This window comes from Glycine max, chromosome 18, assembly GCF_000004515.6.
Source record: "Glycine max cultivar Williams 82 chromosome 18, Glycine_max_v4.0, whole genome shotgun sequence".
NCBI classification, from domain to species: domain Eukaryota; kingdom Viridiplantae; phylum Streptophyta; class Magnoliopsida; order Fabales; family Fabaceae; genus Glycine; species Glycine max.
The window spans coordinates 5,806,531-5,828,496 of record NC_038254.2 but is presented as its reverse complement, the minus strand read 5'-3'; the positions used below and the strand labels follow the sequence as shown (position 1 = coordinate 5,828,496).

The 21,966-nt window shown below is 32.4% G+C and overlaps 3 protein-coding genes across 3 annotated transcripts; all 3 read left to right on the top strand.

Moving 5' to 3' along the window:
- Positions 1-362: 362 nt before the first annotated feature.
- Positions 363-1,451, top strand: LOC100781490 (non-specific phospholipase C1). Its single transcript, XM_026126738.2, has one exon. It carries the CDS (start codon positions 390-392, stop codon positions 1,449-1,451), a length of 1,062 nt encoding a protein of 353 aa, XP_025982523.1. The 5' UTR covers positions 363-389.
- Positions 1,452-7,788: 6,337 nt separating this feature from the next.
- Positions 7,789-11,705, top strand: LOC100815871 (calmodulin-binding receptor-like cytoplasmic kinase 2). Its single transcript, XM_014771288.3, has 6 exons — positions 7,789-8,182; positions 8,382-8,626; positions 8,792-8,957; positions 9,116-9,205; positions 9,391-9,689; positions 10,974-11,705. Exons 1-6 carry the CDS (start codon positions 7,936-7,938, stop codon positions 11,286-11,288), a joined length of 1,362 nt encoding a protein of 453 aa, XP_014626774.1. The 5' UTR covers positions 7,789-7,935; the 3' UTR covers positions 11,289-11,705.
- A 1,132-nt stretch (positions 11,706-12,837) lies between these two features.
- On the top strand, positions 12,838-16,683 carry LOC100813744 (non-specific phospholipase C1). The gene is made up of 4 exons (XM_041012080.1): positions 12,838-13,086; positions 13,151-14,257; positions 15,365-15,541; positions 16,120-16,683. The coding sequence occupies exons 1-4, from the start codon at positions 12,999-13,001 to the stop codon at positions 16,437-16,439; spliced, it is 1,692 nt and encodes a 563-aa protein (XP_040868014.1). The 5' UTR covers positions 12,838-12,998; the 3' UTR covers positions 16,440-16,683.
- The last annotated feature ends 5,283 nt before the right edge of the window (positions 16,684-21,966 follow it).

Here is a 21,966-nt window from a genome sequence, read left to right as displayed (position 1 = left end):
GCTCAGAGTGTTAATAAAATGCATAAGTTAAATTACACTTAATGATCATCAATAACAATAATACTCATACTTTCAACATGCTCTATAAATGTCTTGGGCGATAATCCCTTTGTCAAAGGGTAAGTTATCATAAGGTTTGTACTAATATGTTCTATTGACATTCTTTGTTTCTGAACTTCTTCCTTTACGACAAAATACTTTAATTTCACATGCTTAGCACTCTTAGAGTACTTGTCGTTCTTAGAAAAAAATACTATTGCAGAGTTATCACAATACATTTTCAGTGGCCTAACAATACTGTTGAAAATTCCAAGTCTTGAAATAAAGTTCCGCAACCAATTAGCCTAAATTATATTGCGGGGCCGATCAAAACCATAGTGGTGATAGTGATGGAGAATCGCTCCTTCGACCACGTCCTCGGCTGGCTCAAATCCTCCCGGCCCGACATCGACGGTCTCACCGGCAGCGAATCCAACCCTCTCTCCGTCTCCTCCCCCTCCTCCGCCACAATCCCCTTCACTGACGACGCCCTCTTCATCGACGCCGACCCCGGCCACTCCTTCCAGGCCATTCGCGAACAAATCTTCGGTTCCAACGACACCTCTGCAGTCCCTCCCCCAATGAACGGCTTCGCCCAGCAAGCCGAGTCAATCCTCCTGGGCATGTCCAAAACCGTCATGAGCGGTTTCAAACCCCACACCCTCCCCGTCTACACTGCTCTTGCAAACCAATTCGGTTTATTTGACAAATGGTTCGCCTCCGTTCCTGCTTCCACCCAGCCCAACCGGTTCTACATCCACTCTGCCACCTCTCACGGCGCCATGAGCAACGTCTGCAAGGACCTCATCCACGACTTTCCCCAGAAAACCATCTTCGACTCCCTCAACGAGAATGACCTCTCATTCGACGTCTACTACCAGAACATCCCCGCCACGCTCTTCTTCAAGAGCCTGCGCAAGCTCAAGAATGCGGTAAAGTTCCACGACTATGCCTTGAAGTTCAAGAAGCACGCCGAGAAGGGGAAGCTTCCGAACTACGTGGTGGTGGAGCAGAGGTACTTCGATGTGGAGGTTTTTCCGGCGAACGATGACCACCCCTCGCATGACGTGGCGGCCGGGCAGATGTTCGTGAAGGAGGTGTACGAGGTTTTGAGGAAGAGTCCGCAGTGGGAGGAGATGGCAGTGCTGATTACTTACGATGAGCATGATGGGTTTTATGATCATGTGGCGACGCCGGTGGAAGGGGTGCCTAACCCCGATGGGATCGTTGGGCCCCACCCTTATTACTTTCGGTTTGATAGGTTGGGGGTGAGGGTGCCCACGTTTATTATCTCGCCTTGGATCGACAAGGGTAATGGTATGTGCTCTAAAGTTTTCAGCTTTTTCAGGTTGTGTTGGTTAACTGAGATTCGAGATGATTTGGGTTTTGTTTGGTTTGTTTTGTTTCTTTGAAAATTTAGAAGATTATTTCTAACACAAGTGTTTTAAAAACCAAAAAACAGAAGCAGGTGGGAGATGGTTTTTCATCCTCTTCTTGAAATGCTTTGTCTTCTTTTTCGTTTTGATGGTTTGGGATGACTTCTGTTTTGGTTTTTCATCCAAGTCCTGAAATAAAGTTCCGCAACCAATTAGCCTGAATTGTAGTCTCAAAACATGCTACAAATTCAACTTTCATGGTAGATGCAACAACAATTGATTGCTTTGCACTTTTCCATGATACTGCTCCTTTGGCTAAGAGAAATACATAGTTAAGAGTGAATTTTCTTGTATCCACATATTCAACAAAGTCTGAGTCTGAATACCCAATCACCTCAAGGTGATCAGACCTCCTATATGTAAGCATGTGATATTTCGTTCCCTGTAAGTATCTCATAACTTTCTTTGCAGCTTTCCAATGTTCCATTCCCGGATTACTTTGATATCTTCCTAACATTCCAGTTCCAAAGCTTATGTCAAGTCGAGTACAAATGTAAGCATACATAATACTCCCAACAACTGATGCATATGGAATTGCTTCCCTTTGTTTTCGTTCCAGTTCATTTCTAGGATATTGTGTGAGACTAAATTTGTCTCTTTATGAATTGGAATGGGTGATGCTGAGCATTTTTCCATCTTGAATCTCTCTAGTACTTTATTGATATATGCTTTCTAAGACAAGCCTAACAATCCTTGTGATCTATTTCAGAATATTTCTATCCTTATCACCTAGCTTGCCTCACCCATATTTTTTTTATTTCAAAGTTGCTAGAGAGAAACTTCTTAGTCTCATGAAGAAGACCAAGATCATTAGTTGCAAGCAATATATAATCAACTTACAGAATTAGAAAAATAACCTTACTCACACTAACCTTCAAATATATACACTGATCAATAATATTTTCCTTAAATCCAAAGGAAACAATGGTATCATTAAATTTTAAATATCATTGGCGGGAAGCTTGCTTAAGACCGTATATTAATTTCTTTAATTTGCACACCATGTGTTCCTTTCCTTTAACTGAGAACCCCATTGGTTGGTTTATATAAACATTCTCCTCTAAATTTTCATTAAGAAAGATAGTTTTCACATCCATATGATGTAACTCCAAGTCATAATGGGCTATTAATGTCATGATAATCCTGAAAGAATTTCGTGAGACTGGTGAAAATGTCTCTTTATAATCAATGCCATCTTTTTAAGTAAATCCCTTAGCAATAGGTCTAGCCTTGTAATGTTTAAGGTTTTCATGAAAGTCACGTTTAGTCTTGAAGACCCACCTACAATCAACTCTCTTTCAATGCTTTGGCAATTCTACAAGGTCCCAAACACTATTATGTTCCATGAAATTTATCTCTTCTTTCATGGCATTTAACCACTTCTAAGAATTATCACAACTTACAACTTATGAAAACGAAACTGGATCATTATCATTAATGCTTAAGTTTGTTTCTGTTTTTGTTTCATGTAGGTATACCACATAGTCATTCGAAATAGCTGGTCTCCTTTCTTTTTGAGACCTCCTTAATGTTACTTCTTGTGGTTCTTCCATAATAGGTTCATTATGTATCATGAACTCATTATTGTATTGCTCTTATTCATTATTGTTTGGAACAACTAAAAAACAATCACCTTACTGCTAGAGGCACAAGCTAAAGGGGCTTGCACTCTAACTTCTTTAATTTTCACATCTCATGGAACTGTTCTCCTGCTGATTTCACCATTTTCAATGAACCTTACATTTCCAGTTTCGATAATCTCATACTATGATTAGGATAGTAAAACATATACATACCCCTTTGACTTTTCTGGATAACCAATGAAATATCCATTGATTGTTCTAGCATCCAATTTTTTTTCTTGTGGATTATAAACCCTTATTTCTACTTGGCAACCCTAAACATGCAGGTGTCTTATACTAGGTGTCTTATTCGTCCATAGTTCAAAAACTGTCTTTGGAACTGCCTTACTAGGAATCCTATTCAACAAATACATGACAATTTTTAAGGCATACATCCACAAAGATACGGTTAAAGTTGAATTGCTTAACATACTTTTAATCATATCCATTAAAGTTGTATTACGCCTTTTCTGATACACCATTTTGTTATGGTGTACTAGGCATTGTGTTTGTGCACAAATGTCACGTTTCTAAAGGAGTTTAACAAATAGACCTGGGTGTTTCCCAGTTTCATCGTATCTTCTGTAATACTCACCACATTTATTAGACCTAACAACTTTTACCTTTTTGTCTAATTGTCTTTCTACTTCATTCAAGTAAATTTCTAAGGCATCCATTGCTTGAGATTTCTCATGCAGTAAGTAGACATAATCGTAATGTGAATAATCATCAATAAAGGTGATAAAGTATCTTTCCTTTTCAAAAGAATTAACATCAAAAGGTCCACAAATATCAATACGCACAATTTCAAGAAACTAAGTGCTTCTTGTAGCTTCTTTCTTTGTATGTTTTGTTTGTTTTTCCTTAATATAATCCACACAAATATTTAAATCCGTAAAATCTAGATCAGAAAGAATTTCATTCTTTATTAATCTTTCCATCCTTTCTCTAGAATTTTGACCTAAACATTTATACCACAAGAAAGCATATCGTTCATTCACTAAACGTAGTTTAGTGAAACATTATGATGCAGAGTTAAAACTGTTTCAACATACAAGCCATCTAATTTATATACACCATCTCAAAGAACACCAATAGCAATGAGATGATTATGCTTAAATAAACTGAAACATCCATTACCAAAATTAAAAGAGTATCCTGTAACATCAAGTCTAGATAATGAAACTAAATTCTTAAATAAACTAGGTACATAAAGAGTTTTCAGTAAATCTAAACGATGTCCAGTGTCGAGTTTTAAACGATAAGTCCCGACTGCTTCCACAGAGCTTTCACTCTATTCCCCACGAAGACGAACTTCTCATTTCAACTTATGGTTTGGATGGTAAGGAATCCTTGCATAGTATTAGAAACATGAGTCTTATATCCATAATCAATCCATCATGTATTATAGGGAACTTTAATTAAGTTTGATTCAAAACATACATGAGCATTAAGCTCACATTTCTTTTTGAACCAAGACTTACGCTTTGGGAAATCTGTCTGGAAGTGTCCAGATTTCCCACAAAAATGACAATTATTGCTCTTTGATGCATTCTTCTGGATTTGCACAGGACTTTCATTGATCTTTAATGGCCCTTTGCCTTTATCATGTTTCTTCACAATTTTTTTCTAGCTCCTTGATTCCCTTGGTGGCTTACATATTGGTCTGAGTGACTGTCTTGATTCTTAAGTCTCGTTTCTTTCTGAACTAACATACCGTGCAATTCATGCATATTCCATTTATTTTTCATGGTATTATAGCTCATTTAGAACGGACCATACTCAGATGGTAATGAGTTTAGAATAAACTGAACAAGGATGTTCTCATTCACAGTCATTCCCAAGGTATTAAGTCTTGCTGCAATGTTTATCATCTTAATGACATGTTCATGCATAGTACGTGAACCATCAAACTTCATGGTGGTCAGCATACTCATTTATGTCCCAACAAAAGATTTATCAGCTATTTGAGAGCGCTCTCTCACTAACCCCATAAAATCTTTAGCACTATCGATCTTAGGGAGAGTTGTTTTGATATTGTCTTCAACATTCATTCTCATGAATATTAAGATGAGTCTATTAGATCTTTCCCAAGCTTTATAATGGGCTTTAGATTCATTGCTACTAGCATTAGTAATAGTAGCAAGCTTTTCTTCCAATATAGCAAGATCAAGATCCAATACACCGAGGTTAAATTGGACTTGCTCATTCCAGTTAGGGAAGTTAAGCCCATTAAAAATTGACATAGGTGATACATGAGAATTCAGTAAATTGAGAACATGTACTACATAATAAAATTCACATAAGCGTTTTGAGACATAAAACACATGTTATACATATAATTCATTCAGATAACGATCAATGTATATTGATGCTCTCCTTTGGGTGATACACCAACACACAACATACAAACATAAAGATGCTAATAAAATTCTTAACATTATTTGGAAATTAAATATGCACCAATTAGTAGTACAAACCAATAATCATATAATTTAGCATCCATTATTCTATGAGTAATTGAAATAATTATTAATTTAGAATTAAATAACCTTATAGATTTGGTCACTTTGGTGATTAACAAATCCATCATACACTTAATTCCAACCGAATATACGACATGCATATACTTATTGCTATTAATAATTCATAATCATTTTATTAACTTCATTCTAGGCCAAATAAATACTACATTCACATTATAACCAATAAAATAATAAAAATCCAATCACATTACTGCTACCAACAATTTTCAAGCATTTATGTTAATTTAATTGTAGGACATAAATTTTCAATCCTTTAATCATGTTTGATAATAATATTGAAAAAAAAAATTAACACTTGAGATTGAGAATAGCAAAAAGTTGGTTGGAATAACAATTCTAGAGAATTCATTTCAATTGAGATAAAAAAAGGCACATACCAGCCTAAATAGTACTTTTGCTTTTCATGAATTTGTGAAGTAATCAAGCAAACAATACAAAATTAATTTCTTTCTCCAATATTATATTTTCTTGGAAAAAAATCAACAATCTCCCTTTTATATTTTTTATACAAAATATCATATTTACAAGGGGAAAAAATAAAATCTACCACATGTAAATTTTAAGGGTTTCTTAGATTAACAATTATAAGAAACTATTAGGATCTTGAAACCTATGATTCTTATAAATAATAGATAAACAATACGTATTTTTTTATAATGAGACTTCTCTTCTATACACTTTGATTTTTTGAGAGAAGATCTTGTTTCACGTTAGTGATTATTAACTCCTTTTATAATTACTACTCTCATCAAATAATATTATTTTAAAAAAAATTCATATTTAATTTAGTTTTTAATTATTATTTATTTATTTATTTATTCTTAGATAAATCACATCTCTCACATTTCTCCTTAGATGAGACGTTAATTCTACCAGCAAAAATTATGTAAGAGAAACATTTTTTCGTGACTTATTTTTGGTGTTAGTAGTCATTTCCGTGAATGTCTTCTCCTTCGTAACTCGAAATTGTGTGACAATTTCCTGGAATAGTCAAGCATGTCTTTCTTTCCTTACAAGACAAAGGAGAAATCAAGGAATGCTCAAATTTTCTGATTGTGACGAACTGCTAGCAAACTCCTATGGTCCATCTTTATTTTCTTGGGTCCCAATTTCGTTGTAAATACAGTTTGCTTTTTGAAAAAAATATATAAACATCACAAATAATATAAATTTTTGTTTCTTCATAAAATATTTTCACTTTAAATTTCTTAAATAATACCAAACACACTTACTAGTCTTTACCTAAAAATAAATGGCAGCCAACGCCAACCTTTTCATCAAAGTAATTATCAAATAACAATAACATAGCAATAACAATAACACAGACACGCCACTAATTCATGACCTTCTTGTACTTTTCATTCATAATTTAAATTATTTAATTAATAACTATCGCTGACCAGACCCATTTATCCGACTTTTCTGTATTCTATTTTGCCCATACGAGGGGGCACCATTTTAGCCCTCTTTAACAAAAGGACGTGTAAATTTAGTGAGTCATTCAAGGGGCCTGCAACTAAGACATTAATGGTTTTCTTGTAGTACTGCCAATTTTTTTTCCCATCTATTATTTCTCTTTTTTTTTTCTCTTTTGTCTTTCCTCTTCTAAGTATTTAGGAAGTCAAAGACTAATATTTTTCCTCTTCCAGGACATGTGAATTAATTCCGTGATCATATTCTCAAGAAATATAGTTATCTTATCTATTATATCTTACCATGTTAGTTATTTATCTCTTGTGTCTCAAATTATATGTTTCTTTAAACATTTTAATTTATTTCAAAGTATTATTCGCTTCAAAACATAAAGAAAACATAGATTTTTTTAACAATATTCCCATTCATTAATATCTCATCTAAATACTTAAATAGATTCACAATTACAAAACAACTTCATCACAATGAATTATAATTAACTTTAATATTAAAATGTTACACTTGCAGTGGTTTGTAACATTAGTGTAACATTTCTCATCTCAAAAACAAAGTCTAGAAAGAACTGTTTATAACATTTTGTGCAGTATGAACCTAGGAAAGCGCGTGTGACTAAGACTGGCACATTGTGGTCCAACTCCAGCAAGCCATGGACTTGGAATGGTTTGAATGTTTTGTTATTTTCCTGGCAGCTGATCCTTTGAGTCGTGGGACATAACGAATATGACTTTTATTTATTTATAAAAAAAATTGCAAGTTCAAGGAGACAAATAGAATACACGAAAATGGAAGCAACTGAGATCATCTTCCTTTTATTTTTTGGTTAAAAGAGATGATATGGAATAGCATTAGCTTCTGCAAATGAAGAAAACACCAGCCCCCAGTTTGCATCAGTCTAACCAAAGACAAAAGAATGTTGGATTCCAAGATAGAGGTGCAGCCAATGGCACACAGAGTCACAGTGTTCAGAACCATTCTGCTCTGACATATTTCAAGTCTTCCTTCAAGAAATTTTTTACATTGTTTCTCTCTGGGAAGAGAAAAACAGATTCAGAAGCTGCTGAAAGTGATGACCGAAAGAATACACACAAAGTTAGAGGGGTATCATGTAAGTTTGATGAATAATGACATGCGTTTTCTTTTCTGCCAATTGATGATGTTCAATGATTTCATTGTGTTTGTTTTTTTTTTAATCAGTGATTTTGTGTTTGTTTATAGTACTCTTTATGTATAAATGCTTTTGGGGGTATTTATCTTAGTGCACAATCATGTGTTTTTGCAAAACTAAAATTTATTGGAATTTGCAGCTTCCACAGATGTATCATCTGATAGTTCCAAGAGTTCATCAAAAAGGGTGTCTTCTCATTCCTCTGCATCATCTGGCCCTACAAGAAGTAGTCAGCTTGGAATGGGAAATTTCACCTTTGAGGAAATCTACAAGGCAACGGCAAAGTTCTCTCTTGATAATAAGATTGGGGAAGGTGCGTTTGGAACAGTGTATAAGGGAAAGCTTAATGATGGATCCCTTGTGGCTGTAAAGCGTGCCAAGAAGGTATAATAATCATCTTTTGTTATTTCACATCTCTAGAATTGTTCAATTGTGCTTTAAGTTGATGTAAGAGAAGCAGGTTCATCATATATAAGCCTGATCATGTATGACTTTTTTAGTTTTATTACTTTTTATTGATGAGCCTGATGTAGTGAAGTTTCTTGGCAGGATTTACCAAACAATAACTTAGCTGAGTTCAAGAATGAAATAAACACCTTGTCAAAAATTGAGCACATTAACCTTGTAAAGTGGTATGGATATTTGGAGCATGGACATGAAAAAATTATTGTTGTTGAATATGTTAGTAATGGAACTCTTCGGGAACATTTAGATGGTAAGTCCAGGGTTATAACGGAACTCTGTCTAATGGTCTTAGGAATCCCTCATAGTCTATATATTTGGTCTATAAAGAAGTTATCAAATACATCAACTTTATAGTCAGTTTCTATAGCCTATATTGACATAAACAGAAATTGGCACTTATTAATGCAGGTATTCGGGGAGATGTACTAGAAATTGGTGAGCGTCTAGACATAGCAATTGATATAGCTCATGCAATTACTTACCTTCATATGTACACAGGTATGTGTCCTTAGAATTAGATTACAAAACAAAATGTAACAACAAATTTGGATTGCTTAATTATTGCATTATATTTACATGTATTCATGCATGCTATTTGCAAAGTTTGATAAAGTAATCTTACAACAATCTTTAGTCTTATTTGTGCTCTTAATGACTGAATGTATGTGTTGTTTGATTGACAGATCATCCAATTATTCATAGAGACATCAAAGCATCAAATATCTTAATCACTGATAAACTAAGGGCCAAAGTGGCAGACTTTGGTTTTGCTCGGTTGGGACCAGAAGACCCAGGTGCAACCCATATTTCAACTCAAATTAAAGGAACTGCTGGCTACATGGATCCTGATTACATGCGAACTCAACATCTCTCTGAAAAGAGCGATGTTTATTCCTTCGGCGTGTTGCTTGTTGAAATGATGACAGGAAGACATCCAATTGAACCACAGAGACCTCTCAGTGAGAGAGTTACAATTAAATGGGTAAAAGTTGGTCCAATCCATCAAATAGATTGCAAAGAAACAAGTATTTTTACTCTATGAGAACATGCATCATTTTAGAATAAATTGTGCTTGATTCAATCATATCCCAGACAAAATATAGAAAACATAAAGACATTTTTGTGCTGCATCCTAGTATTCTAAGCATACACATTGTGGTTTGTAGATTATTCAAGAAATAGATATTACATTTTCTGATTGACATTTAGTTTTCTTCTTGTTTTGAAGTATGCAGTAAGTAGCTAAACTGTCCCAGGAGTCATTTTGAACTATTAAAAGCATTGTTGCCTCTGTTTGTAAGTGTACATAATTAACTAAAAGGCCATGGGGATAAACTAGCCTAATGCCAAAGAAGTTGAATTTAGTATCTTTGTTCCCAGCAAATTTCTTATCAGAGAATTCGGAAACTAGTGATAGCAATAAGTTGTTAGTATTACCTTATTACTAGATGTTGTTTGATAATTATTCTCTTCATGAAAGTTTAATTCTCAAGTTTAGTTCTACAGAACTTATCTAGTTTTACGTCCTACTTTGGAGTCATTGATTAAACAATCATTCTATTGGACACTGGCCATGACTGGATATATCTTTCTCTCATAACACATGTAAGTCCTCAAGGCAAGTAGAAGATTAAGCAACTAAAAGCTTATTATGGACAGTAATAGGCTGATAGGATATTATTGGATTTCTGAAAACAAGGAAATGCAGGAAGGATAATTAAATATTCTTTGCCTAATTTCCAACTCCTTAGTTCATTAACCATAATCTTTTTAATAGAAAAATTTAATGGACTAATTCTAGCTAACCTACTAATATCAAATCAGTAATCTTGGCCAAAAAATGAACTCAGACTTATAGCATAAGGTCTCTTATAAATTCTAGTGTTGACTCAATAACTAAGTTTAATTTGATCTTCATTTTGAACCAGAATCGTTCTTGTAAAACATACAGTATCCTTAAAGACAGTCATTATCATTGAGGCAACGGAAAGAAATAATGGTTGAGCAATGTTTGTTGAACAAAGATCAAATTAGAGCCATACAATGATCCTTGCTAAATGTGATTACCTTACTTCTTGTTTCTACAAAGCTATGATATAAATTCATTTAGCAACTTGAATTACATGTGTTAATAGCATAGTATGCAAAGCATAGCATACCACTTCCTTTGTGTCTTACAATGATCATGACAATGAAAGAAGGTGAGAACTGAGAACATAGTACCCTTCAATGAACCCCAAGTTGATTTGTTTTGCATGAAATGCAGGCAATGCAGTTGTTGAAACAAGCAGAAGTTGTGATGGCCATGGATCCGAGACTGAGGAGAAATCCAGCCTCAAACAAGGCAGTACAAAAGGTTCTCAAGCTAGCTTTCCAATGCCTTGCACCAGGGAGACAACCACGACCATCTATGAAGAGTTGTGCAGAGGTTCTGTGGGAGATCCGTAAAGATTTTAGAGAAAAAGCATTTTCTCATCCTCCTCACCATTCTGCAGATTTTCCTCAAAGAGATGGTAGGAAGAATAGGCATAAGACATATGGTATTGAAGATGGTAAAGGCTATAAATTTGTATCTGCTTAACAAAATTCACATTTGAAGTTTGTTCATTGATTGTTCTGATTGTCCACACATGTCTACTATAGATATTGTTTGTGTATTATGTTCATTACTTGAAGCTGTTAATTTCTTGAGGTTTTTCCCTCTTCCATTTTGAAATTCTCAAGGTTTTAAAATGTTGAGACTGGAAAGAATGGTTTGTTTGTGGCCCAAATGGATGAGATTACAAAAAATAAAAGGGAAAATCAGCAGCTTGAATTTCAGTGTATTCTAGTTTTGTCTTTTGTTCAGCATTTGTCGATAGCATCCTATATATGGTAGCTTGGGGTGTTTTGTAAAGTCTATTGTAAACACTAAGCAGTTAGAATTTAATTTTTTGAATGTATTTACAAAACCTAGAAAAAAATAATTTATTTTTATAAAATATTTTTTTTCTTCAAATATTCTGACTCGACTAGTCCAATCTAACACATTTATAATCGTGTTGTATATGTAAAAAAAAAATTACATAAGTCTAATTTAATCTAACCTATAAAATTTTAATCGATTGAATAACTGAGTTTAGTGAAATTCAACCTAACCTAACATGTTAACACATCAAGGGGTACTTAAATAAGTATATTTAATTATTTACCAGTGCTAATACTTTGTTTCGTTTTACGGTTGATTTAAAGCATCAAAGTGATATACTTTATGGACATCTCAACTTCACGCGTGACAAATACATAGAAAAGACCGACCCATTAACAGAAAAAAATGATAAAATGTTTTTCTATTATTTTGCATCGTCTTCTATTAGAAAATCCTGAGAAACAAAAGTACGAGATTAATACTAGAGTTAGAAATACAATATTTTAGATAAGTGATATCAACACACATTCTTTTTATATTTGTTGAAGTTGAGCAAATAATCTATAATAATTTTGGTTACTTTTTACAATAAGTATCTCACTAATAATTATTTTCATGATTTTAGATTAATTAGTAACGTATTTTTTACACTAACAATATATAAATTAAGTTCATTGAAATTATGTAAATTTTATTAATTTAGAAATGAAAACCATCGGATTAAAAATAAAACTCATACAATTAGTAAGAACAATACCGATTTCAATAAACAAAGTGTTTAATAGTAATGCACTAGATTTACATTATTATTTAATCAAGTATTATCATTATGTAACTTCTAACATAATTCTATTAAACTTAAAAAAATTATTATAAATAATAATTTATGATTGAATAATAATATAAAAATAATATATACTATTAAAACATAATATTTTTATAAACAAAAGCAAATTTATTGAAAAAAGAGTGTATTATTGTTATTTCTAAAATCTATCAAAACTTAGATATTTTCCTGTTTACAAAGCGACGAAACTACGGTGAGAATTTGCTTGGAAATATTTACGCACGTAAAATTTGGGTGTTTCCTAGAAAAGAGGAAGACAACGACAAGAACAAGGGATCCTTAATTTGAAAGCATATCCCATATGGCCATATCTTATTCCCTTCATTATTATTCCCGTCAACACCTCAGCTAAGTAACTTAGCCTTAACTCCTTTATTACTTTAAATTATGTTTGAGAATCACCTGCAAAATTAAAATTTGAAACAAAAGTAATTTTATGAATGAATCAGTGCATCCAAATTTAGTAGCCAATAAAAACAAAAATAAGAATCATTATTTGGTAGTAAAATTGTTTTCTCTTCACACTTAATTTAACAATGAATTCTTCTACATTGATACATGACACAATTCTAAGTGAAAATCAAACATGCATATATGGGAGACCCCAAACCCCGACTTTAAAAAGTAAGTAACTTTACAAACAAACTCATTGCTTCTGTGTTTTCCAATCTGATTTTCAGTTCCCCAGAGACGAAGATGTCTCTCCGGCGTGGAGTCCCTCTTTCTCTGTTGGTCCTCTTCCTCCTCCTGGTATCTCCGGCGGCGACCTTGGCCTTCCGCAAGAAGCACAAGATCCCGGGGCCGATCAAAACCATAGTGGTGATAGTGATGGAGAACCGCTCCTTCGACCACGTCCTCGGCTGGCTCAAATCCTCCCGGCCCGACATCGACGGTCTCACCGGCAGCGAATCCAACCCTCTCTCCGTCTCCTCCCCCTCCTCCGCCACAATCCCCGTCACTGACGACGCCCTCTTCATCGACGCCGACCCCGGCCACTCCTTCCAGGCCATTCGCGAGCAAATCTTCGGTTCCAACGACACCTCTGCAGTCCCTCCCCCAATGAACGGCTTCGCCCAGCAAGCCGAGTCAATCCTCCTGGGCATGTCCAAAACCGTCATGAGCGGTTTCAAACCCCACACCCTCCCCGTCTACACTGCTCTTGCAAACCAATTCGGTTTATTCGACAAATGGTTCGCCTCCGTTCCTGCTTCCACCCAGCCCAACCGGTTCTACATCCACTCCGCCACCTCTCACGGCGCCATGAGCAACGTCCGCAAGGACCTCATCCACGGCTTTCCCCAGAAAACCATCTTCGACTCCCTCAACGAGAACGGTCTCTCCTTCGGCGTCTACTACCAGAACATCCCCGCCACGCTCTTCTTCAAGAGCCTGCGCAAGCTCAAGAATGCGGTAAAGTTCCACGACTACGCCTTGAAGTTCAAGAAGCACGCCGAGAAGGGGAAGCTTCCGAACTACGTGGTGGTGGAGCAGAGGTACTTCGATGTGGAGGTTTTTCCGGCGAACGATGACCACCCCTCGCATGACGTGGCGGCCGGGCAGATGTTCGTGAAGGAGGTGTACGAGGTTTTGAGGAAGAGTCCGCAGTGGGAGGAGATGGCGGTGCTGATTACTTACGATGAGCATGGTGGGTTTTATGATCATGTGGCGACGCCGGTAGAAGGGGTGCCTAACCCCGATGGGATCGTTGGGCCCCACCCTTATTACTTTCGGTTTGATAGGTTGGGGGTGAGGGTGCCCACGTTTATTATCTCGCCTTGGATCGACAAGGGTACTGGTATGTGCTCTAAAGTTTTCAGCTTTTTCAGGTTGTGTTGGTTAACTGAGATTCGAGATGATTTGGGTTTTGTTTGGTTTGTTTTGTTTCTTTGAAAATTTAGAAGATTATTTCTAACACAAGTGTTTTAAAAACCAAAAAACCGAAGCAGGTGGGAGATGGTTTTTCATCCTCTTCTTGAAATGCTTTGTCTTCTTTTTCGTTTTGATGGTTTGGGATGAGTTCTGTTTTGGTTTTGTGGATTGACTTCGTTGAATGCGTTTTTTTTGGCTTTGTTGGGTTGAGATAGGGGATTTTGACTTGTTGCTAAGTGTGTTTTTGTTGTTGGTCTTGAAATTTTGACGCAGATTGGGCTGTTTTGTGTTGTACCTTTAGGCTTGGTTCGAGTATACTTGTGCATGAAGATGTTTACGTTTATTTGGTTGGTGTTGGAGTTTTGAGGACATTAATTAATTACTATTTGATTGCTTTTGTGGGATTTGTATTGTACATAACTTTGTTGATGTCATTTTGGGTCTTGACGTAGAGAAAATTGGCATATAGGTTGGTACTGGTAATGGAGTTTTGAGATACAAGTGTTTCTAGTTTTACATGAATCAACTCACTCTTGCACTTGATGGAGTTATGTGCATGTACCATTAACAGTATTTTTATTTATTAATGGGAAAATTTTTGTATTACTTCAAAATGATGTACTGAATTTTATGCTCCTGTGTACTTGTATAATACGCTGAAAACTAGTTTTGGTCATTGTTGTGTACACTGTAGTTCTCACTAATCAGAGAATCTAGTTAGAGCATTTATGTAGAGAATGAACAGTAAGAAAGTAGCTTATTGCTTGAAGCCAAATATGGAATATATGTGACAATGATAAGAAATATTTCTACTACATTGCAATATTTAAAAATTGCGAACAAAGGCAAATATTGGATCTCTGAAGTTCACTTTTTTGTGTCTGGTTATATGTTTTTCCTTATGTTGTTATTCCTGTTGTTGCTTCTTTTGTCCAATTTCTAAAAAAATAAGTTTTAATTATTTCAGTTCATGTTTGTTGGTACCATTTTCAGCATGAGTTGGTTCTTGATTTTTTATATTTTTTATTTGCAGTGATTCATGAAGCAGAGGGGCCAACACCATATTCTCAATATGAACATTCCTCTATCCCTGCCACAGTAAAGAAGCTTTTCAATTTAAAATCCAATTTCTTGACAAAGAGAGATGCATGGGCTGGTACCTTTGAAAAGTACTTTTACATTCGAGATACTCCTCGTGATGATTGTCCAGGTTTGCATCTACTTCTTTGATTGTTACATCTAATTTCAGCATTCTTGGTACTCTGTTATGGTTGCAAAATTCTATTTCATCTGTAGTCTCTAGTCCAGGCATCCAATGCAAGCAACCTTTTCCAGACCAGACATGATTATGTGTTAAAATTTGGTCCATCATAAAAAACTAACTTCAAATTAATGTATAAATACATTTATAATACTGGTCTGCATTTTTTCTTTTGACAAACTCAAGATGAGCAATAGACTCTGAAATTTTCATCCAATGCAATAAACCTAATGTGGACACCAGTCTTAGTGCTAGGCAAGCCATGCCTGAATGCAGTCTTGGAAATTTCCTATGTCTCCCATGCTAACTGCACTAAGAAAAAACTAGTAAGTTTCCACTTTTGGCTATATCTAAAACTCAGGTTTGGAAGTATATTGAAAAATCAATGGTGCACTTGTTGGTGTGAAGATCCAAAAATATATAGTACACAAAGCTTTTTATCTGTCATTTTCTGTTTAGAGCCGTTTGATGCAGGTGATTTATTTATTTCCTGTATTATGTTTCTAACATTATTTCCAATTATATAGAAACTCTTCCAGACATCAAGATGCTAAGGCAACATGGACCAAGAGAAGACTCAAGTCTTTCAGAATTCCAAGTGGAATTAATCCAGCTTGCATCTCAGCTCAATGGTGATTATGTACTCAATTCCTATCCAAACATTGGTAAAACTATGACAGTGAAAGAAGCAAACAGGTACGCCGAAGACGCGGTGAAGAGGTTCCTGGAAGCTGCAAAGGCTGCTCTTAAAGCTGGGGCTAATGAGTCAGCCATTGTCACAATGAGGCCTTCCCTCACAAGCAGAGTTGCTGAGGGAGATCACCACAAACTAGTAGAATCTTACTGATTCTTTCACTATACCGCTGTAAATATGGTATATATTTAGCATATTCACCATAATGTTTAGGAAAAAAATTACGAGTGTTCTTAGTAAAAGTACTTTCAGTTTAAGAACAATTTAGTCAGATAATTGATTAATTTTGTTCTACATGAACGATCAGTTATTGATCACCATTTTAGTGGTTGATTGTTCTTAAATTGAAAAGAATTTTACCAGTAATGATTTTATTTATGATAAATTATTCTTAAAATAGAGAAACTTCTATAAATATTTATTGTATTTCCTAAATATTTGACTTCTGATACAAAACAATATGTATTACGTGTACTGTGTTGTCTTGTATGAAATGTTGTTCCTAGTTAGGAAGAAATTTACAGCTTTATTTAATTTTATGTGAACTTCTTTTTCTCTAACAATCTAATAATTTATTTCCTTAAAAAATAGTCTAATGATTTACTTCTATTTTATGGATTTGTGACAAGAATGTAAAACTGAATTAACCGGAGATTTGGAGGGGGTGTTTGACTGGAAGAAATTTTTTCATTCCCACGATCGACTGACTATTCAGAATATTTAAATAAATTTTTATTTTTACTGATTATTTTAATAACTTATCAGATTATATAATTAATAAAGAATAATATAATATTTTTATTATAGTAAAAAGAAAAATTAAATTTGAAAAAGTTTATTTTGGAAAATTAATTAAAAAATTATTATTTTTTGGAAATGTTATTTTTTTAAAATGCATTCCAACGTGAGAAATCAAGTATTTCAATTTATGATTTTTAGGAAATTAAAAACTTCTTTCCTATCAAATTTTTTCTATGATTTTTTTAAATGATATATGTTTTTTATATAAAAAATAAACCTTGGTAAATAAGTCACTTTTTTCAATTTATGAGAGAAATATTATTTTTTTAAAATTATTTATCAAAATTTTTGCTGAACATAAATGTCTTAGTATAATTTGGACATATATAATAGTCTTAGTATGTCTTTCATGTCTTGGGTAATGTAAGTTTCTATTTGTTTTGCTTTTCAAGAAAATTTTATATAATGAGTTTTTTTTTAAAAAATAAATTATTCCTTTTCACGTGTAAATATAATGAAATCTTATGTTATTATGTTAATCTTATGAGTTTTATTGTAGAAATTAAGATGCAAAACTTCCATGTTTATATGTTGAAACTTACTTGTAATAATAAAAGTTGAAATTGAAATAATACCTTCTTAACTTTCATATTGTTTTGAAATTTTAATTTGAGATCTTTTTGCTTTTGCATATTTTTATATTGTTTCGAAATTTTAATTTGTACTAATATCCTTTGCTATTCCAAGTTATTGTTAATTATGATCAGGAATGAGATCGATCCAAATAATATGTTGAGCAATGTTTTGTCCGTATAGAATGTTGCATGTAATACTATAATTAAAAGGGAATTGTCTGAGTGCTTTTATTATGGATAAAAGTGTGTCAAGATTTCTTTACTCTATATAATAAAAAATAAGTAAAGGTGATAAAATGAGTATCCAATCTAATGCGGATTAGTCTGATGAGAATTGCGCCAGCTATAAAGTGTTGGACTAAAAAAGTTTAAATTTAATTTAGACATCTAAAATAAGCTCTCAAGTCTTAAAATTCAGTTGTCTAGAATTTTTAGCCAATTTTTTCATGACTACTAAGTTCATATCGAACTATGATCATATCCGATTAAAAACACTTGTATTTAATTCGAGCTTAAAATTTAAAATTCAAATCCTATATTATTTTTGGTTAGAGGGACATTTTGTTTTACCTCCATGCATAAGTTTCCTAAATGAATTAATAAATTTTAGGCTCTTATATTGCGGATATTTAACATGAAACCTAAATGATTGTTGAAGTGATAAGACTAAATACATGTCACACCATTATTAAAGAGTTATAATTATTATTTTAAATAACTTTAAAATTTGCAATTAATTACAGGGTTAATATTATTTAAAATCTTATTTAAGAGACAAAAAAAATATTTAAGTTAAATTTCAAAGTCAATACTATAATTAATTTAAAATTAAATGCAAATAACAATGGAATGTATTAAAATTAAAGTGTAACTTATGTCAATCCTTTAAGAAAGCATGTAAAACGGAGAGAAATAAAATAAAAGTTATCCAATTTTTTTAAAAAAGTGACACATGACTTTTTCAAGTCAGGTGTGATTTTAAATGTTTGTTATTCATATTTGGTTGTATGATTGAGCTCTCTTACTCATGTAAAAAGAATTTTCTCACGAGATATGTTAAGTTCCTTAGTGACAATTATATCTAAAATTTAATAATTATATAATAAATTAAGATTAATTTTAAAAGTAATTTTCTTCTTTCAATTCATCCTTCATTGTTATTTTGAGAAGAAAAACAAAAACATTCATCCTTTATTTTAATTAGGTACTTACATGTTATCGTCGTTAAAATACAATTTAGTCTCACATGTAAGGACTAAATTTCATTTTAATGATAACATACAAATTCTAGCATTTTGTTGATAATATTCATGGACATACATGAAATGAAGGATGGATGTGAAAAACATTTATAAGGATTTTTTTTAAAAAAATTTATTAACATTTAGGAATAAATTTGAAACCGTTATACACTTTGAATGACCAAATTAACTATTGTTCAAAACAAAAAAAATCAAACAATCCGCCCCAAATATTTATCAATTAATCCTTAGTTTTGAATAATATTTTGTCACATTATGAAAATTAACGCACTTAATTATCCTTATATATGAATAATATTCATAAAGAGAACTTTAACGTATTTCCACATTATGAAAATTAATACATTTACACTACCAATGTCAATTAAACTAAATTTAATATTTAATTTAAAACCTTTTTATAATTAGCATATTGGAATATTTGATTTTGAAATGATTATTTTTTCTTAACAGAAGTGCTCAACATGGAAATTTTAGGAAGACTGAAAAAAGACCTTTCAAAAACTTTACCATATTACATATACTTTAGTTAATTGATTTTATTTTTCTTAAAAATATCTCACACCTAAAAAAAGAAAAGTCAAAAGTCAAACAATTGACCCAAAATATTTAATTTTTTCTTTTAGGAGACCAACTATTTTACCAAGATTTTGTTATTATAAAAATTAATGCACTTAGCATTATAAATAGCCATAAAAAACATAGTTTTTTGATATCATAGAACAAAATTTGATTTTTAAATTCACTTTCAACACACATAATGACAAAAGCTTCACTATTCTTTCCTTGCTTGATCATTTTATTTATCGTAGCATCTGGAACGACAGGTATTTTTCTCTCTATTTTTCTTCATTGTGTGTCTCTCATATACAATTATGCACACTTAACATTAATATACATTAGATTGTCTGTAATCCAAAATTTTATCATGAAAATCGTTTTAAGTTACGCATTTAGGTTTTGATAAGAGTGAATTTTAATTTGCCGTAACTTTCTTCTTTCAATTCATCCTTATATTGTTATTTGAGAAGAAAAAAAAAACATTCATCCTTCATTTTAAATAGGTACATGCATGTTATGGTTAAAATACAATTTAGTTTCCCATATAAGGACTAAATTCCATTTTAATGATAACATGCAAATACTAAATTGCATTTTATTGATAATATTCATGGACATACCTGAAATGAAGGATGAATGTGAAAGACATTTTTAAGGATTTTTTTAAAAAAATTTTAACATTTAGGAATTAATTTGAAACCCTTTTACACTTTCAAGGTTTAAATTAATTATTGTGCAAAAACAAATCAAACAATCCGCCCCAAATATTTATCAATTAATCCTTAGTTTTGAATAATATTTTCTCACATTATGAAAATTAACGCACTTAATTATCCTTATAAATAATATTTATAAAGAGAACTTTAACGTATTGACATTAATACATTTAATATTATTATTATTATTATTATTATTATTATTATAAATAATGTCAGAACACACAACTTTGTAAGAGAAAAAAATTGATTCTAAAAATCAGTCTCAACAGAGATAAACAAATGGCAAAAGCTTCATTGTTGTTTCCTTGCTTGATAGTTATAATTCTCATAGCATTTGGAACAGGTATTCTTGTTTTTCTTAATTTGTTCTGTGTCTCTTATATACAATTATCTACATTTGAAATTAACATGTTGTCTACATTAGGTTGCATGCAATGCAAATTGTGAAATGAATTTGATAAGAGTGAATGAATTTGGCAGGTTTTGCGAATGCATGTAACTTCCCGTGTCATTCTCCGAATGGTTGTGGTAATCTACACTGTCCTGGTTGCGTAAAGCAATGCGTCAACTTTTGTTGCCTTTGTGATTGTAGTCCACCACCCAATGGAAATGTTTCATAAACAAAGAATCATAATAATTAAATAAACTTGAGATTTCATTGCTCAAATTATGATGTATGAATTCCCTGCCTTTGCATTTGTAATGAGAGAAGATGAAATAATAACATCGTCGGTTCTTCATGATCAACAACATTGACATTCATTTGAGATTTTATTTTTGCTTTTTGTGTGTTTTCTATATTTCCGAAATTCCACTATGTGCCAATATCCCTTGGCATTGTAAATTGTTGTATAATTCTGCTCATGAACTTGTTTAATTCATTGAACATCCTATGCAATGTTTTTAATGGTACAAAAAAAAAATACATTATAACTGTAATTGCATAATTTTTCGTCGAAAACAATTCAACACACATGGCTATCTTGAATCATGCATGAGCAATATGCATTCCGTTAATTCTGAAATGTAGTGAAAAAAATAAAAATGAAAGACTTGGTGCAACAGACGAAGAAAATGAATTTATGTGAAATATATAATTTATAAGATTTAATTTAAATTTATTTGAATACAATATAATATGCAATAACCCAGATTTATCTTTCTGTCAAAAAAGATCGAGAGTCAAAGTTAACCTACAACAATATATAAGAAATCATTAAATTTGGTCAATCATACATATTAAATTAAAGGTGCTATTATTTAATGATATAATAACATATGTTTTAAACGAAGTAACTATAATTTAATTTATTTGAAAATAATAATATAATATGTGAATAAGTCAAAAATAACGTACAACAATGAGTATTATTTAAAGGTATTTATTATTTTTTGTATAAAAACTCATTTAATAAAACATCAATTTATTTTATTCTATTTTATTTTATATAATAACATAATATGTGAATTAGTCTCTAATAACGAAAAACATTGAATTTGGTGCTAGAGAGATGAACTTTTTTCTTAAAACAAAATAAAATATAAGAGTGATAGTATATGAACAAATTCTTGCATTTCGCATATTTTAATTTAATTTATTTGAAAATAATAATATGATATGTGAATAAGTAAAAAATAACGTGCAACAATGTGTATTATTTAAAGGTATTTACTATTTTTTTGTATAAAAACTCATTTAATAAAACATCAATTTATTTTAATCTAGTTTATTTTAAATAATAACATAATATGTGAATAAGTC

What these genes read in the sequence shown, in the direction of transcription:
- LOC100781490 (XM_026126738.2), top strand. Translation starts at nt 390, where the DNA reads ATGGAGAATCGCTCCTTCGACCACGTCCTCGGCTGGCTCAAATCCTCC.
- LOC100815871 (XM_014771288.3), top strand. Translation starts at nt 7,936, where the DNA reads ATGAAGAAAACACCAGCCCCCAGTTTGCATCAGTCTAACCAAAGACAA. An exon ending in TCTTCGGGAACATTTAGATG is followed by an intron (nt 8,958 to 9,115) that starts GTAAGTCCAGGG and finishes TTATTAATGCAG; the next exon opens with GTATTCGGGGAGATGTACTA. An exon ending in TTACCTTCATATGTACACAG is followed by an intron (nt 9,206 to 9,390) that starts GTATGTGTCCTT and finishes TTTGATTGACAG; the next exon opens with ATCATCCAATTATTCATAGA.
- LOC100813744 (XM_041012080.1), top strand. Translation starts at nt 12,999, where the DNA reads ATGAATTCTTCTACATTGATACATGACACAATTCTAAGTGAAAATCAA. An exon ending in CCAAACCCCGACTTTAAAAA is followed by an intron (nt 13,087 to 13,150) that starts GTAAGTAACTTT and finishes TCAGTTCCCCAG; the next exon opens with AGACGAAGATGTCTCTCCGG. An exon ending in TTGGATCGACAAGGGTACTG is followed by an intron (nt 14,258 to 15,364) that starts GTATGTGCTCTA and finishes TTTTATTTGCAG; the next exon opens with TGATTCATGAAGCAGAGGGG.